This window comes from Lynx rufus, unplaced genomic scaffold (genome assembly GCF_022079265.1).
Source record: "Lynx rufus isolate CCGP_SWC_20201006 ecotype Redwood Valley unplaced genomic scaffold, mLynRuf1.p SCAF_2, whole genome shotgun sequence".
Classification (NCBI taxonomy): Eukaryota; Metazoa; Chordata; class Mammalia; order Carnivora; family Felidae; genus Lynx; species Lynx rufus.
The window spans coordinates 86490218-86509791 of record NW_025814834.1 but is presented as its reverse complement, the minus strand read 5'-3'; the positions used below and the strand labels follow the sequence as shown (position 1 = coordinate 86509791).

At 38.3% G+C, this 19574-nt stretch overlaps 1 protein-coding gene across 2 annotated transcripts in view; it reads right to left on the bottom strand.

Annotated features, from left to right (window-relative positions):
• The window catches only part of ZEB2 (zinc finger E-box binding homeobox 2), a 128423-nt gene that overhangs the window by 2703 nt on the left and 106146 nt on the right, over positions 1-19574 (bottom strand). For both annotated transcript variants that reach the window (XM_047084708.1, XM_047084707.1), the window contains 5 exons: positions 13284-13472; positions 12350-12564; positions 9612-9720; positions 6711-8680; positions 5119-5299 (listed from right to left, as the gene is read on the bottom strand). In XM_047084708.1, coding sequence (XP_046940664.1) covers positions 5119-5299; positions 6711-8680; positions 9612-9720; positions 12350-12564; positions 13284-13472 — 2664 coding nt within the window. The remainder of the gene's footprint in view (positions 1-5118; positions 5300-6710; positions 8681-9611; positions 9721-12349; positions 12565-13283; positions 13473-19574) is intronic.

Genomic DNA, 19574 nt, shown 5'->3' with positions numbered 1-19574 from the left:
GTGTTAGAATACTCTTCAGCTAGAGAATGCTGTATTTCCTTTGGCATTCCAGGCAGTTTCTAACCAGTGTTTGGAACTCGAAACTACTGCCAAGCCTAAACACATCTGGTTGATTCCAGGCCACAAATAGCACTGGAATGCCTTCAACACCTTCCATAGCTGCCATACTTAAAAGTTTATTTCCAAAATAGAATGGACAAAAAAAAATTTTTTTTTATCAGACCGATGCTCCAGAGTTAAAGTCAGAAATGTGTCATGTAGAGCACTAGGTGTTATCATAACACACGAAGCTATGTGATTATATTTCCTCATACGAACCTGCATTTCGGCAAATTAAATTAAAAACCAGCAATAGTAGACTCAACCCCATTTTCATTTGCTAAGTGTCATGTTATAAGATTAGGAACCCATTCTACACACTTCAGGTATTCAGTTCTATGGTGATATACAATCTCAATTAGTAATCAAATATCTTTAATAATGTTATTGAATGCCTGTGGGGCATGCTACTATTTAGAAAATGCTGTAGGCTGCTATATGTTATTTCATTAATGGTCTTTATCTTACTGGAACGTCCAATATAAATTTAGTGATGACAGATGTGGTAAGGCGCAGTACTAGAGTAGGAAGAAGTTATTTACCTGCAAGAGAAGAAATTGAAAAATATTTGTTGGTGATTACTCATTGTATTGGAAATAAGGAAGATTTTAGTAATCTACTTCAAGGCAGCTAATGGCCTGAAGAAAAAAAAAAAAGCATAACTCAGACCACAAAAGAACCACTTTTTAACTTTTGGAAAAGATGTTTTGAATGAGGTAAACTGGACAACAGAGAAGAGAATTCCAGTGGAGTGCCAAGAATTTGGAAAGGTGGCGTGCTTTTCCATTTGACAAGACCACCATGGCGGGAAGGTAATTTAACAGGAAGCAGAAGTATATTTGCGAAAAAGACAGAGGTTTGGCCTGCCAGAAGACTTCAAGTCACTACGTGTGAATCTGGTTTGTCTTGCGTGTACTTGGACCTTAAAGAAAAGGATGCCAGCAGGAGCACGGGTAAGACGTTTCTGATAGTAGCGATTCATTCACAGGGCAGGATGGTGCAGTGTTAAATACGGGAGATGGGTTCTGGAGTCTGACTGCCTGGGTTCAAATCCATCTTTTCGTACTAACTGTGCAACACAGGTAACCTCTCTGTTAACCTCTCTGAAGATCAGGGTCCCTTTAAGTAAAAGGACCTGAGGATCCTTTGGGGACCCAACTTGTGATCCAGGCATAAGGAGTAAAGGAGACAACATAGGTAAAGTGGTTAGAACGAGGATTGCACGTAGTAAGCACTCAATTAATGTTAGATAATTTTATTCATTTTTATCCATACATGCTCAATAATTCTGAAGTTATAAGCAAGATAAGAAGAGTACATGGAAGAAGTAAATCTGAAGGAAAGAAGACAGGTGGTAGATGGAAAATTTCTTGCTGCTTTAGTTGCTAGGGCATGCCTGAGTGGAACTGTCCTACAGCCTCCTTTGGATGTCTCATCAGCTCAGGAGCAGAGAAAAGTGGGACAGTTAGGTGACTTCACAGATCGGCTGTGAATAATTGTGAGTGAACATCACAGTTGCCACAGTTGGTATGGCTCTCTCTTTTCCAAAGAAACAAAATACAGAGCAATGCCCTGAGAGAGAACACACACTCTCCAGGACAACTTTCAAGGCCTGGTGGAAATGCTTGGGGGATGCCCATTAAACTGCAGTCTATTATATAGGTATTCTATGATTGCAGACAATCGATTTTCAAGGAATTCAATCAATAATAAACAATATGCTTAAATATATTAATTCTACATTATGAACTGACAACCTGAGAGAATGAAATGTACAGCTATTATGCCAGGCAAAGGACAGAATTTGGGCGTAAGTGTAGGGGGACTGACCTGTATCTTGATGAAATAGTCTACTAATCTCCAGAAGTGTCACTAGTAAGTATTTAATACATTCAATTTAAATGAGACCTGACTTGGATGTTCATCTTTTTTAAATCTGTTTGACTGGTTTACCTGATTCAAATCAAGATGTTCTGGAATTAAATTTCTATATGGGCAAGATTCAGAAAAACATCCAACTTGACACTGAGTGAATCAAAACTTTTTTAGGGTAATTTTGTTTCTCTAATCTCAAGGTTCATGATTCACCTGACAGCTAGAATGATAACTGAAGTTAATAAATGGAAGGTTTGTGGTATGAAAAAATATTATCACATAACTGAGGAACAAAATTGGTAATTTATTTAAAACTTTGACTTTATCTACTCAAAAGTAGAAATATTTCTATAACTTTTCTGAATAAGGTAGGGTTAAGAGTACCTACCACAATGTCTCAATAGAGAAATTACTCAAGACATGTCAGATTTAAATTGCAGTGGAATACAAAGGAGTTCTTGACAGGGTCTAACGGGAGTTTCAGATTTTGTGTTTCACAGTCCTGGCCTGTGACAATTAATCCCGTTGAAGTCAACATTTGGAGAGTATTCCCTTTCTGTCTCCCAGTCCCGATCCCAGGCCGAGGCCCCAGGAAAAGCAAGCAAGCAATACGCCATGGGTAAAGGAAATTAAGCATTATGTCTTTGGTGTCTGCCTAGGAAATAAATTAAACAGGTCAAGGTAAAAGAGCACAAGGTCTCAAGAATAGGTAGCTCGTAATTTCCTTCTTAATTTAAGCCATCGTATATGTTAAATTGTAGAGATGCAACAAACACACGTTATCAATGACACATTTGTAGTTAGCACCTAACCAAATGATGATTCAACTTCATTTCCCAAACCTTAGATTCAGTCAACCCAAAGACTGTTTTCACTTGCAATTTTCACATTAGTACATTCCCAAAGCATTACTAGTGCTTAACATAAACAAACAAAAGGCTTCTGGGCCCAATTAGGGAAGGGAAATGGACTAAATTTTTACGTACATCATAGTGCTAGAAAAGTCATGGAGAACTTCACATTGATGGAACCTAATACACTGACAGTAGTAATGTCATGAGATGTTTGGTCAAGAGACCAAAAAGTTAACACACTGGAAACTTGACAAGCTAGGAAGCCAACGGGAGGAGAACTAATCACATGTTTAAAGAACCCATTGGATGATTAGCATCTTGTTGCTATACATTACTTCCAGGCAGCAGATCTTCTTACATCTTAAGGAACCAGAACATTTTATTTTTATTTTTTAAAACACAGCATATTTGGCAAATTGATGATGCATATTTATGTTTGTCAACTTTTGGGTCTCTCAACTATCTATATGCCTATGAAGTTTATGGACTATCTCATTTGTAAGAAATAAAGATATTGACTGGATGTCAATATGTATGATAGCCCTCACTAAAATAAAAGTTTTAGACTCACCATGTAGTAAATGATAGAGTTTGCATATGGTCATATAATAAAATCAATCAGAGAGGGAAAGATGCCTTCAGTGATGTGCCTATTGTAGCTGAATAATGAAATACAAAATATATTTGAGGTTGATTACAATATTAAAGTAAATTTAGATATGAAAATATCTTCATAAATATTTAAATAGGACTTGGTACTAAAGAAAACATCTATGATATCTAGGATAAAAGACAAATACAGGAAAATTCTGACATTTCAAACATTGAATTATATTACACAAGTGCAGAAACTATCGGGATTTGCTTTTCAAACTAGGTTGTCTTTGGAGTATCATTAGTTGAGCTTTTAAAACAATATTAACTAATATCAGACAGTTGAAGAAAGAGAGAATTGGTGTGGCTGCAGTAAGGGTACTGCTATTTACCAACCTTGTTCTCTTCATAAATACCCTGAACACCTACTATTCACCCAACCTCCCCCCACTCGGGCAGGTCCTGGTCACTGTGCTGCCTCCTGCACATGCCCAGTGAGGGACAAGGGCAGATGATGAGGACGAGTGCTCCCCAAGGATATTTTCAAATACTAAAAAGGGCACAGTGTACTTCGTCAGAATACAGCAGAAAGTGTTCACATTACCTTCTCTTATCTTTTTCTTTTTTGTCTTTTCATCACTTTCCCCCCAAAAGCATTGGTAGGCTAATATTTTTTTGCCCTATGTTAAAATGTGTGATACTAGACTTTTTCGTTTAAAATGAGAGTTTTCATATCATTTCCCTCTGCCAGTATTTCGCTTGAGGACCTACACTCTTTCCTTTTCCCATCTCGGGCCAGTACAGCATGCCAAATATCCCGAGGAGAAAAGTTGGAAACAGGTTAGGGACTAGGGACAGGGATGGGGCTGGGTTGCTTTGTGGTCAAAGGTGGAAGGAGAAGGAGGGAGGAAGCGAGCACAGGTGTAGCTCCACCACGGGGCTGCGGAGCAGATCTGGGATTGTGGGAACCAATGCTGCTCCACATTATGGTACTTCTCCCTTGGCTTGAAAGATTAACCCACTATCTCTCTACTCACTCAGAGGGAAGAACAAGGCTGCGATCTTGTCAACTCTGTATGATTGTTCCTAATCGGTAACGCATGCATTGGAAATAAGCTAATTAAATTTAGAAAGTTTTATTGTCATCTTTCAAATAGAAGTAGCTTCAGTAGCTCGTCTGGCAGATTACTTGACTTATACCTTTCTCTCTCCCAGTCCTAACACTTCTGCTTTATTCAAAAAATGGCCAATTTATAAAACCAAACAGAACCACCTCCAAGTCGTAGCTTACTTGAAGTTTGGGTGATCAAACTAATATACGACTGGCTGAATTTTTCATTAAATTTTCGCATAAACAGAGTCACTACAACTGAGGAATTTGAACACATTTTCAGTAGCGGGGCCGTGTCATGCCATTTCATTGCCCTGGCCACTTAAATATACCTTTGACGGGATTTGTGAATTTGGCTTCCAGATTAACTTGAAAGATCTGAAGACAAGCACACGCATAAACACACGAATGATCCAATAAACAGGCAACAAAAAAGTCCTACTGAGCTAGGCAAAAGCATTATTTCTTCCTTGTTGAAGGTATCAGCATATGTTCCATCTTATGTTGCACAAGTGTACTCATTAAATATTATGAAATGTACAGCAGGCCGGGAAGCTCTAACTAGCTAGTCAAAGTCACTCATACCTGTGTGTTCGTATTTATGTCGCAGAAGGGAACTGCTTTTCTGGAATGTCTTGTCACATAAGTCACATGCATACATGCCACTCTCTGTCTTCTTGATCTTCTTTCGAGACAGACAGGAGTCGGAGTCTGTCATGTCATCTAGGCCTGACATGTAGTCTTGTGCTCCATCAAGCAATTCTCCCTGTGATATAATCACATAGTTCAACACAGTCTCTTCTCTTTGTGTTTATACCAAACAACTTCATGTAGGCTGACATTTGGAGAACCTCAAAAGTGCTGGCTATTAATCGATCTCGTTTGTTTGTTTGTTTGTTTGTTTTAAACCTATTACTTTCCACGAATAATGGATGAGGTCTCACATTTCCACAAAAATATAAACCCTCTCTGCCCTACATGGTACAGCTCATTGTTTTTCAAGGGTAGAACACAGTCAACTCTGAAGGTGAGAAAAACATAACATTTTCTAAAGTCCTTAGTTTTCTTTATATTGGGAAATATCCATGAGTGAACATTACACATCAGAATTTGTGTGTTTTCCAGCGTGGTTAACTTTAGAAATGATCTGTAGCTGTAGAAACCCCATTTTAATTGAATTTTATATTTAGGTACAAAATGTTATTATTATGCAATCTATTTAAATGTATGTCTACCAACTAAAGGCCTCAAGCTATATTTTTATATTTAATTTTCTAATTTGAAATAGGGAATATTAATAACACTTTTTATCAATGTTCTATCTATGTTAAAACAGCCTTCAGCATTGAGCAATAATGAATGTGGATCAGTAAATTATTAAATTTCTTGATATTTATTTTGTCTTGATCCAAAGGAGTGCAAACTTGCATGATAACATACATTTCCATTTGCTAGCTCACAGTTCAGTTTTCTTAGACTACGTTTGCACTAATTAATATTAGAGGAGATTAAATAGGCTTAAATACATTTACAGAGAGGGCAGATGCACTGGAAATTGGAATCCTGGAACAGCTGTTACAAAGGTACACTGCTCCTTGTGCTCCTATTTTCCAAATAGGGATTATAATCCGTGTTGTTAAAACATACCTGCTTTTGTATTTGAAAACCATAAATTACTTACTGGTTCAAAAACTACGTAAGAAGTCAAGTGGCATGCACAAAATATTTTCTAAAATACTCTTCAAAATACACGATTTTCTATAAGACCAAGTACATGTCAAATTTGTACATGTAATGATCGCAAATTGTGAACATCTATACAAGTATGTGACTGTTGTAAATGGTAACTTTTAGCGTCTACGTAAGCCCTGTCCAATATTGCTATCAATGTGTGATTCTAAAAACATACAGATCAATCTAAATAAACCTCCAAAACAGGTATTAAAGTCTTCCTCTTTTTTAGGGCACATGTGCTTCCACAGAGCAGTGTTCCACTGATTCTCCACTTATTTGGCTAGCCCACTCAGTTTGAGGTTCAAGTGAAAACAAACTGCCATGTCTGCTGAAAACACGGCACTTGGTTTTCTCACTAAGACTTTTTTCCCCCTACGTGCGCGTACACGGTATAATATAGTTTTCATCTCCTCTGTTCGGAGCAAAAGGATAGGTCTCATTACCTGAAATCCTTGTTTCCGCTGGTACTTTCTCCTTTGCTGCATGTCAGCAAAAGTAGCCGCCCCAGTTGGGTAGGTATAGGCCATATGTGGTAGGAAGCTCATCTGATCCAGTCCTGGGTATGGTCGTAGCCCAGGGATGCTGGTCTGCACTGGTGGCATGAAAGTGGCAGGGGGAAATGCGCTTTGTGGAGGAAGAGCTGTGTATAAAGTTTTGGCACTAAAGGGGTTCATGCCGAACACTGGGTTAGTGCTTTTGTTGTCCAGATTATTTGAGTTTGAAAACTCCTTCTTGATAAAAGTCAAGTTTAGAGGCTCATCTGAGTTTTCAGATGATGAAGAAACACTGTTATGGTCTAAATTTATGCTGTTAGCTTTCGTTTTGTTCTTCGTGGCTATAATACTTTTGGGTTCTTTCATCTGTTTTGGTAATGACAAGTCCAAAGGCTCAGCCTGCAGCTCCTCAGAAGAGAAGCTGTTTGGAGTGTAAGAACTACTGTGGGAGTTTTTAGAAGATGTGGAGGAAAGATTTAAGGGAGAGGGAGTATTACTCCTTGAGTGGTCCAATTTTTCAACTGGTTTAATATTGGTGAAATGGGAAGGTTTGGTTAGCCTGAGAGGAGGATCACAATTCGTCACACTGTTGTGGAGTTCTGCTATGGATGGCGATGTTATGGAGTCCATAGGCTTTACGGGAGACCTGGGTAATAAAGAGTCTTTTGTGGGAGGGTTACTGTTGGAAGCTAGCGGCTTGGAGTTCCTTTCCAGTGATGGTGACCTGGAATTCGAATACTGGTAGACTTTTCGTTGCTCAAACCATTCCTTCACAAATTCCTGAGGAAGGCCCACAGCAATGGAAATTTTCAGCAGTTCATCAGAATTGGGCTCCATGTTCATAGCATAATACGCTTTCAGTACAGACATGTGGTCCTTATATGGGTTGATGGGGCTTGTCATTCCTTTCTCAGAAAGTACAGATGACAAGAGGAGGGCTTTATTATCAACAAAAACTCCGGCTTTGTTGGGGACTATGTTGTCATGAGGTTGCAGGACTGCCTTGATCTCTTCATTCATCTTACAAAGGTAACGTTCATGCTGATGCAAGGGAATGGGGCCGGGAAAACTTTCTTTACAGAACTGGCATGAAAATGGAGTGGATATGTTGTGGTTCTCAATCATTTTATCATCAGTGACCAAATCTATTAAAGTACGTAGCTTCTCTTTCTTTATATTACTGATCTGTCTCCTTGAGTCAGTAGTCAAGCTCTGGAGGCAAGCTTTGGCTTCATTGACTTTTTCTAATGTATAGTCAATAATACTTTTAGTGGCACCATTATGACTCACTACTGGAAGACCTACGGGTGGAATATTAGGAGAAGTGACTCCTTGTTCCTCAGGTTGAGAGCATGGATCCTTCATGTGATAACCTTTCAACTTCGAAATTTCTTCAGCCTTGCAGTCCATTTTTTGCCTGGAAACCGTATTGTCCACAATCTGTAGAACCTTTTGAACCTCGCTTAAGTTACTATTCATTGCGGGGAATCCGAGTAAAGGGGTTTCCATCCCTACACCTAAGTGCTGCATTGGACTCTGGGCAGACGGATGGACTCCCAAAGGGCTGGTGGCTCCAAGTGCACCATTCATAAAGGGACTAGTGCCACTAAACCCGTGTGTGGCCATGAGAACTTTATAGTCATTGAAGTCTAGTGGTTCTGTTTTAATTTTAAGTAAGCCTGTCTGTTCAGACATACTAAGTGGTTTTCCATTCTCCAATTTGTTTCGTAACTGGGTAATAGCTGAATTAGTAGGAGAAGAAGAAACAGAATTAGGGGAAGAACCCGTCTTGATATTGTTTCTCATTCGGCCATTTACAGAGATTAAACCAATACATTTCTTGCTGCTGATGTGTGAACTGTAGGAACCAGAATGGGAGAAACGTTTCTTGCAGTTTGGGCACTCGTACGGTTTTTCACCTAAAATGATAATCAAAATTAACATTACACTTCTTTGATTGGGTAACAATGACGATTGTCTGCCAACACAAGAATCTGTGAAACCAAATGGAAGGAACAGAATGGGGTACCTCTACATTCTAGGTGCTTAGCTTAGAATTATGTGGCCGTAACTGTTTCTGGGTTTTATCTACCCTGGGAGAACATAATTCAAGATGTTAGCAGTGGAAGGTGAGGGCTATCTATGCCTTTTTCAGCCAAGATCCCAAATCTTGTCTTGCCATCGGCAGCCTCCTATTTAAACAGAGTGTCAGATTAATGTGTGGTCAATAGCACAATAAAGATGTCACAGTATTTAAAGGGAAGTGTAGCCATGGCTTTAATCAACTCTGTAGAGATTCCATTGATTCTACCAATCCAACTAGTCCTTTGAATAGCATCCAATTTGGTAATAAAATGCTTGGCAGAGCTATCAAAATAGTTATAAAGAAGAAATCTCAGTGGTAGGATGCTGTTCTGTAATATACAGCTCCCAGGAATCAAGGAACATTTATCATACAAAAGCTCTCATCCAAAATTCTTCAACTTTTTCTTTCATGGTTAGGTATCGAAAATGAATACCCTTCCGAATTTGCCAGCTGAGTTTCTTCAGGTCAGAAATACTTAATCTGTAGAAGAGTGGCTGAAAGGACGAGAAGGAGCCTCTAGATTTTGTAACAAATCAAAGCATTTGCAATTTTTAGGAAGTCTAAGCATTCCTCTTTGATTTGTAAGATCACGCTATTGGTGGTACCATCAGTCTCAGGAAGGCAGAGCAGGCCCGCACAGTTTATGAAATAAAAGCATAGTTCCAAAAAGCTACAAACAGGATTGTGTAAATTTCAAACAATCTTTTAAAACTCTCCTAATGGCACAAAATGCAAATGTGAGCACCAGCACCTCTGCTACTCACCACTGTGAATTCGCAGGTGTTCTTTCAGATGGTGTTTATATTTGAAAGCCTTGCCGCACTCTGTGCATTTGAACTTGCGATTACCTGCTCCTTGGGTCAGCATTTGGTGCTATAAAAGGAGAAAGACTGACATCAGTTTTGTGCAGGAGGAACAAAGGAAATTTGTTACAAATATTTTTAAAAGGCCTCTATTTTTCAGACAGGCCAAAAGGTTTGAGTGCATGTTTATTTATTTGCCCAGTCTTTCAGAGTTGCAATAAAAGTGATAATGTTGGCAATAAAATTGGAACAAATAAAAAAAAAAAAAAGGGCTTTCACATGCGCATCCAACACTTGCTTTAGAATTATCTCTGTAGTCTCTTTTCTGAAATGTTTCTTTGAGCCTTTGGAGATGAGAAAGTATAATTGTAAAGATGTTTGTGGTTCTCTGTGTTTATGGCACATTTTAAAATCTGAAGATTCCCTGTTGGGATGTAACCGTTTTGTCAAGGAAATAAATAAATATTATCCTGAAAATTCTAAACAGCCTCCCCCAAAACTCCCCATGCAAAGAACTAATTTTATCAAATTTTCTGTATCAGGGTAAAAGTGTATCTCATACTGAAGCAATATCAATTTTAAAGAAGAAAAAAAAAGCACACATACACAAACAAAAAAATTCTTGACTATAAATATTTCATTACACGATAAGCATGTTTAAATATCCCATTCACTGTGCTAGCAGCAAATGTAAACCCTGTTTTTCCTGATGTGCTGCATATCAGATTTGATTCATTATCAAATGTAAGAGACAACATCTTGGGTTATAGCTGCTTGAGCAGTTTTATCACAGGCCAGTAGGAAAGACTTCAACGACTTTTCATTTTCCTTTTTAGTAGTGTGCTAGGGAGTAGGGACAAAAAAGAAGAAAAGTTTGCTGAAAAGACAAGTTAAAAGCAGCAAAGATATAATCAAACACAGCTGACCTTTTTGAACAAGGGAAAAAAAGCTCTGTGACTTAGAATTCTAAAAAAAAAAAAAAAAATACAGTCATCCACTCTGGATGCTCAAGGTAGGAGGTCAGCCTTTTTCAAGCAGCAATGACACAAAAGCCTTTTGCAAAAAGACAGCACAGAAACGGTATGACAACTGCTAGGGTGTGCTGAATCTTCCCACATTCCTAGTGAGACAGATGGTGTTACATGGGACACAGGGAGGTTTGTTCAAACAGCAGCAACCTTCAAAGATCAAGCGGAGCCCAGCCCGCCGAGCGCCATTGAGGGACCAGCGCTCATATGTTGCTGAGTTGCATAAACAAACAGCAACAGCTGCTTTGTCTCCCCCCACAGCCCTCAGAGGACTACTATAAACTTTAGTTGTGCCACTGTTAATATGATACAATCATTTTAATTTACTAATTGTAAATGCCATGAGCAAATGAGGGGACTTTTCAACACCAAAGCTACCATTCATAATGCGCCAACACAATCACACTTCTGCATGTGAAATTTAAAGCAGTTATGCTAGATAAATATCTAGGCACTTTTTTTTTCCTAGAGATTTTGTGCATATAAGCAAGGGGAGATAAACTGTTACATAAGTGTAACTATGCAAGCATAGTTTTTGTAACTGAACTTTGAAAAACGTTCAGGTGACAAGCCCAATCAGCTATAAATGGAATGATTTTCATGAGCTGTTCTTTTACAATAGTAAAATTCCATAATATAGTATCATCACCATTGCTTGATTGTGTTTGATTATCCTCATTTTCCTTATTCAAAGAAAATAATGCCCACAAGAAAAAAGCAATGTAAGAATTTTATAGAATATCCTGCTTAATAATTTTTAAAACAGATATGGTAGCAAGGCTTATATGGGAGGATTCCAGATCTGTAAGGCCAGTTACTGGGACTTCAGGCACACCATTTCTGTTGCCACTGAAACACATAACATCTATCTGCAGTCAATTCTCCTAGGAGAACAGAGAGAGCAGTTTTGCCACAACATGTAGGGGACCCTGTTGGGACCCACGTAAGGGACGAATCGATCGTATTCCACCACTTTAAGGATTTAAGAGGCTGTGCTTACCTGTTCAAGAGAGAGTTTTTATTTTTAACACAAACAAGTCAACAGAGGCGGAGTGATCTTAACATTTAGCCACAGACAAACGAATCAAAAGGGATCATTTTAAATACACGTCCAATATTTCGGTATTCATCAGTCTATTTTATGTATGTGTGTAATCTGCCTTTTGATTTTTTTAAACACTTCATTAGATTTCATAAACTAGTAGCAGCTTCTAAAAATACTCTAAGTAATTGAAGGTGTTGTGTGACAAACGAAAGAAATGCACACTTCTTTTACTATGACTTAGATCCCATATGAAAAAAATTTTTTCCGAGTACTAGTAGGTGAAAAATGGAATTAAAATTGCTGAGATGTTTAATAATGTATAATTAAAATGCTACAATTTCATTCACTTTTTGTGGAACATAAAAATGAAACTAAAGTCAAGTTAAAGTGCAAATAAAATTTCTAAATTAGAAATTAACACACTCATTCGATCGTGAACATAAGACTATTAAATCATATTAGAAGAGACCATCAAAAAATCATTTAGACCTCAATTAAAGCTATTACCATTAAAAGATCTGCATCTTCAAAATGCCATGAAAAATTAATAATGATTGCCAATCAAAGCAATATCGTTTCTCTAAGGGGTTATTATAGAAAGAAATCACTTAAAACCAACCCCCCACCTGATCTGTCCCTGGCTTGTGCGTCACCATATGCCGCTCGAGCTGGGTGCGGTAGGCAAACGTGTAGCTGCAAAGAGGGCAGGAAAAGTTCTCTTCATTCTTCTCGTGGCGGTACTTGATGTGCTCCTTCAGTGACGTCAAGCGCTTGTAGCCCCGGTCGCAGTAGGGGCAGGTCAGCAGTTGGGCAAAAGCATCTGGAGTTCCAGGTGGCAGGTCTGTAGCCGAGAGACGAGAGGGAGAGAAGCAGGCCAAAAGGTCAGTAAATCAATGGCAGCTAATGGGCTGCCTGCCCGGGATGGTCTGACAGGAATCCCTGCAATCTGCTCGGCCAGAGCGCCATCGCCGCCCTCGGCCTGGGCGCGCACCGGGCCCCTCGCACACCCGGCGCAGACGTGTCGGAATCAGCTCACACTGCGCTGGGAAGTTAATTAATTACGGGGCGCTTTTGGGGGGAAATTTAAACAGCTGATGAAGGAGGAAATTCTCCTTAGGCGACTGACAGTTCGGAGTAAAACCTTTGGTCACATGGGACTCGGGGATTCACAGCGTGGGAGAGCTTTTCAGGTGTCAGAAGAAGAAGAAGGGCAGGGTCACTGTTGCTAAACTTTTGCTTTTCTTTTTTTTCTTTTTTTTTTTTTGTGTTCCTCCAAAGTGAAATATCTCAGAAACCTAGGAATCAATTCCGATATTTTTATCTCTTAGGAATAGGCTCTAATTGTTCTTGTTCTTTATTGGATGTACAAATGACACAAATTTGCTGACAAAAAAAATTTCACAATACCCTAAAATTACAGTTCTAATCTTTGCTCATGAAATTCCATGCCTCTGCAGCTGTTCTTCAAATTTTAAGGTAAACACCCAGGCATGTAGTGCATTTGTAATTGTAACAGCTGCAGAGGTCAGCGTAGTGGCTAAAAATGAATTACAGCCTCACCATTTTCTTCCTGCCCATTGGCCTCTGGCGTGCCGAGGCGAGACAGCTCCTCAGGGGCTTCTGGGTAAATAATGGCCGTGTCACTGCGCTGAAGGTACTCCTCGATGCTGACTGCGTGGCCGTCGCGTTCCTCCAGTTTTCTTTTGGCAAAGTATTCCTCAAAGTCTGATGTGCAATTTGCATTCTTGACTGAAATCACAAAAGGAGAAGAAGCGTCTTTGCAGGGCCTTCTTCGTGGGTAGCCCAAGCCCACGCACATCACGGTTACTACGAAACGTTGACTTGCAAAAAAGACCACACACACCTAATTTATTTGTAAGAAGTGTTGCAGGTGACCGGTTATTGATCGAATAATACATGCAAAAAAAAAAAAAAAAAAAGACACTTTGCTTTAAGTGAAATAGGCACATTTTTTTTTTTTCTCCTTCCTGGAATACTAGTCTGCATAATTCACAAAGAATGAAAGACATTTTTCAAATTTTTTTAGGGAAAATGAAAAAAAAAAAGAAAACAGAACTACATTCTAAGACCCATAACATGAGAGATAATATGAACTCAAAGCTACTATAACAGTCTATATAAAACTTCCTCTTCTTTTGAGAAAGGTATGTTTAATTTTTTATTGTCCACTAAACTTAAAGTGCTTAACCACAGATACATCCTGTTGCTAAATACAAGCTTTTAACCTTCCACTCTCTGAACATCACAGGTGGCCAGGACTACACAGTCTGACACAGATGTGAAAGGACAGATATTCCTAGAGAGATAATAATGGGACTTTGTTAAAGAGTCATGGGATGTGGCACTTTATCTTTCCTTATCAGTATTTTTTAAAGCTGCCTGAAAATAAAATGAAGCTCACAATCAGAAGTAAAATAAAATGAACAGAGATGCTTAATAAAAGCAAAAGCAACAGCCATTCTGCTGTGTGATTTTGAAGATTTGTAACTTTTGTAATTATGACTCCGTTCCCATGAATTGGATAATAGTTGTAAATCAATTGCAGCAACTGTGTCACAAGACTTTGTATATTTGAAACTTCTAGATATGTTTCTGCAATAAATTGTGGCTTAAATACCCTAAATAAAAAGTTTTATGCATAAGCCAGAGTTGGGAGTGTGGCTGGTATGGTAGTATCCACCCTAAGTAGGTGGATGAAAGTCATTTGCTAGTATAATTAGGGGGTGGAGCCCTACTTTCATAGTTTCTGAGAGCAGTTAAGCTTCGTTCACCCTATATTCCCCACCTCACCTTCTCTGCCATATAAGATATTAAAGTATTTGCCATACTAATTATCTCTGACAGTTTGTGGCAGGATGATGTTTGAGCTACTCAATGTTTATTTTTATTTCATTTTTATTGTTGCCTTCACTGTTACAAACTTGTGGATTATAGATGCAAAGAACAGAAAGTGGGAAGGGCTTGATTTGATAAGCAAAAAACAGATTCATTTTCATCCTGCAGGAAGACATGAGAACAATCAGTATAACTGACATTTTCTCAAAAATAAAAACAATGTTACAAACTCACACGTATATTACTCAAGGAAGTTGTGTGGTCCTATGAAAGGGGGGGGGGGAACCTGATGGAGTCTAGAAGATGAGGAAAACTTTAATTGAGAAAGCATGAAGTCAACTAACTTTAGAAGCTGGGGAAGAGCAGCACATACAAGGAGGCTGGAAAGAGCATGCTGCGTATCACTATCTAAAAAGACAGTGCTGAGTGCAGACAGCGAAAGGGAAGCAATATGATGCGAGGGTAGAGAGGCAGGCAGGAACCAGAACATGTGGTGTGTGGTAGCCCTGTTAAGGATTTGAGTTTTATTCTAAGAGAAACAGGAAGCCCCTGAAGGGTATTAAGCAAGGAGATGATTGGATGAAATTGTGAATTATCTGCATTTTTATTTTTTTCATTTTTTAAAAAAACATTTATTTATTTCTTTTGAGAGAGGGAGCGTGCACAAACAGGGGAGGGGCAGAGAGGGACAGAGAGAGAGAGAGAATCCTAAGTGGGGATCCATGCTGACAGTGCAGAGTCAGATGCGGGGCTTGACGTCACACACTATAAGATCATGAACTGAGCCCAAGTTGGAGGCTTAACCAACTGAGCCACCGAGGCACCCCTTATCTGCATTTTTATTTTTTTATGTTTTTTTATTTATTTTTGAGAGAGAGAGAGAGAGAGCGAGAAGGCACAGAGGATCTGAAGCAGGTTCTGCACTGACAGCAGAGAGCCTGATGTGGGGCTCAAACTCACAGAACCAGAAGATCGTGACCTAAGCTGAAGTCAGAGGCATAACCGACAAAGCCACCCAGGCTCCCCCTCCCCGCCATCTGCATATTTAAATGACAACTCTAGCTACTTAGTACGGTGGGGATTTCAGAAAGAGAAAAGTGGATTCTGGGAAACCAATTTGGAGTCTCGTCATAAAACAGGCAAAGATAAAAGTTAAGGAATTGGTGATGGAGACTATGAGAAGTGGCTAGACTTGAGAGATACTTAAGAAATAAAAACACTAGGCTTGGGGGAAGGATTGGGTGTACTAAGGAGGGAGAGGCTAAGATCTTTCCTTGGGTTCAAGCTTTCCAATTTGATGGATGATAGGTGACAGTCACCAAAGCAGAGAACACCAGAATTCTAAAAACACTTGAAACTATGAACTAAAACCTTGTACCAAATAAAAGAAAACTGGAGAGCATCACACTTTGTAAACTATTAAACTAAGTGCTAACAATCCTGAATAGTATGACCTCTTTTGCACTCCAGGTTCTAACAAGTTGACCAAGAGCAACAGTCTGATTCCAACACCTATATTTCCTTCAAATACAGGTTTGGAATGTGTAATAGTAGATTATGATTTTATATCTCAAAAGTTGTTTAAATCTTTTCTTAGAATCTTAAATATGTATATATTTATTTCTTAAGATGTTATTTGTAAGTAATCTGTACACCCAACATGAGACTTGACCTCACAAGCGCAAGATCAAGAGTTGCATGCTCTACTGACTCAACCAGCCAAGTACCCCCAAGTCTTAAATCTTTGAAAAGAATATGAACATCGATTCAGATCAATTTTCCATGGGTATACTCGTGATACCATAGATGCTTTCCAAATGGTATTTATTGGTAGTGAATGTCATTCAACTTGCACCATTAAGTCTCTAGAGGGTACGAAGAAACGACAACTTGCACAAACTCTTTGTTCATTGTTTTGGATCACCGAAGTGACTTTACATCTATCAAAAATCACCTTTTGTTTGTAAAGGCAAGAAAAGATAAGGGGGACAAAATAGTGGATCAAAGATGAACCACTTTTGAGCAACTTGACTGATTTGACCAGGGACTGACTTCTTCTTCAGCACTGTGGCAGTAGGAAATAATATAGCAGCTCCTTTCTAAACCCAGACCTATTAGAATGTTGTCAAATGTTTAAGGCATGACTTACTTAAGCTTTTCAAGAACACTGTCCTACTTGACAATCGTTAGTGAAGCCTAGTAAACATGGATGGATGGACATTTTAACATCCTAATTTTATCTTGATATTTCAGCAACTATTGGAATTATCTGGCTATCTTTTCATGAATTTTCATTTGCATATGAATGTTTCCATCAGAAATGTAACCAAATGCAAATGCAATCGGATTTGCATTAATAGCCTTTTGGCTTAAACAGGAGGAAAATTCAGATTTTTCTGGATAGGCAAACTAAACTGCATCTAGAAGCACTACTAGTGTTTGGAGAGGCAATTCACTTGTTAGATCAAATTTGGGTATGCTAGGTTTCAATGTCACATGTGATTGGGACAAAGACATCAAATCATATTCTCTCTTTAAGGATCATCTTTGATCATCTTTGTATCCTGAGCTTTGAGCATATTGCCTAGAAATTAGTAGGCTCTCCAGAATCATTTATGGAATGAATGTGGAATAAATTACGTGCTTAACATTAGTCTTGGTGTAAAAGTCTTCTAATAAAAGGAAGCATAAGATAAGATACCCACAGTTGAGCTAGGAATTCAGACCTGCTATTCAGGCAATTGTAGAACAATTATGGAATAAACTGTTTAGTGATGGCCATAAATATTTGCAAGAATTCAAAAGGGTTCAGTTGAGTATTCAAAAAGAATTTAATGAAGAAGATAGCACTCAATCATTTAAATCTATTTGCTCCATCAAGATTTTCTTCATGCGGTATAGGTATGCTATTACCTATATATGTCATGTATCTAGAGTCACTTAAGTGGTCTAGATTCTAGACTTCCATGAACTAGTCTAGGTCTAACCAACACAGGTATAATGTGGTTTTCCCTTGGTGTTGCTATGGGTACTTGTAACCTATGGTTTTCCCGCTCAGTACCACAACATTTTCCTTTGCCTGGCATCGGCTCCCCATATTCTCTACTGTCAAACTTTATGGTACCCAAGGGAGCTGCCATGTTAGTGCATGATTCTGCTCCCCAGCTACAATGGCTTAATCTGCACCTAAAATGAACTTATTTTAGTTCTCCATTCTCCAGGCCAAACTGTTGATTGGTTCAGGGGTAGCCAATGGATCCAACTGAGTCAGTAAATCATTTCCTTATGATTTTAGGACTTTGTTCCAAAGAGAGAATCAAGAGAATTTATTTCCCTCAAGTAACTGCCGCTATAAGATGTAGAACAAAGGAATCGATATATCTCATTGTAAGGTAAGAAGATTTATGAAGAAAGAGACTGAAGCAGGTATACAAAGAAAAGCAAAGACAAGATGGCAAGTCCTGATAGTACATTTCTAGCTATATTTGCTCCTGAGGCCAAGCTGCACCTGTGTCCTTCCGGTGGCTCTGTTGTCAATCCTCTTTAGATTCTGTGAGTTGAAAAACTCCCCTTTCTACTTTAGACTATGTGTGTTTCAGTCTCTAAGATCCAAAATCACCCCACTTGTTATATTTGAACAAACAATGGGATTAATTTTTGGTTACTTTCAAACTTGTTGAGAAGGATAAAGTTTTGGTTGTATACAGAAGTTTACATTTTTGGTTTTTACAAAGATTTTGTAATACTGTATAGTGGACATAGGAATGAGGTAGAAAATTCACTAGAAAGTTACAGAATTCCCCACTGCATTTTCTATTGTAAAATCAGCTTCCTTTTCCTTTTTTTTTTTTCTTTCTGTAATCCTCTTTACTCCTTGGTCTCCTTGGAAGAACTGCCAAAACACACTGACAAAGGATATTTGCATGATATTTATGATCAAACCATAACAAAAATTCACAAGAAACCTCAAGTGATTTCTTCCCATACCTTCTCCAGAGATTTTGCATTTAGTCCTAAAATTTATCCTAATGTCTTGCAAATATTTCAACCTCCCCTAAGGTCAGGTAAACTTTTCTCTATCCAAAAAAAACCAAAAACCAAAACAATGCATTAATTAAAAATGTTTCTTCATCACCACGTGTATTTTAGTATTGTTAGGATGAATTTCTAGGTCACTTCAAGTTAGAAAAGCCTCACATTTCTTGTCAGTATGTTGTTCACCCTTACAAATGTTGCTTTTAAGAACATATTTTTCATTTTATTTATTTTAGAGGGAGAGAGAGAATGTGCGAGTGGGGGAGAGCGATGGGGGGAGAGAGAGAGAGAGAGAGAGAGAGAGAATCCCAAGCAAGCTCCACACTTAGAGAAGAGTCTGACACTGGGCTCGATCCCATGACCCTGGGATCATGACCTGAGCCAAAATCAAGAGTAGGACGCTTAACCAACTGAGCCACCCAGGTGCCCCACTAATATTGCTTATTAATGATACTTGCATAAATACTTTTATGTCTATCTTAGATATTGATATTTTTAGATAATGATAAATATAAATATGGATTGACTTTTAAAGTTATTCCTTAAAAAATCAAGTCATGTTGACAGAACTCTAAATAAAAGAGATATATTGGTCTTCAAATCAGTCACCTCCCATAATTGAGTTTTTAGGACACTTTCTCAAAGATACTTAAAAGCGAGGTTTGCTTAGTGTTTACAAATAGTTAAATCATAAATACTTATTCCTTCTCTTTTACTGTTTCCCTCTTTACTTTTGCCATTTATTTTCTTTATTTGTAATGAGCATGTGTTCATGTACTCTATTATAACTGATCTAGTACCCCACATGTTTTCAATTTTCATTAAAAAACTGAAGAAATATGTTTGAATATTATGCTAAGCCATTTTAATGAACATAAAATGAATAAGTAATTCTTTTGGAAAAGAAAACGTCTTGGAGGGTCGAGAAAAGCTGAAGTAAATACATGTAAGAAACCGAGT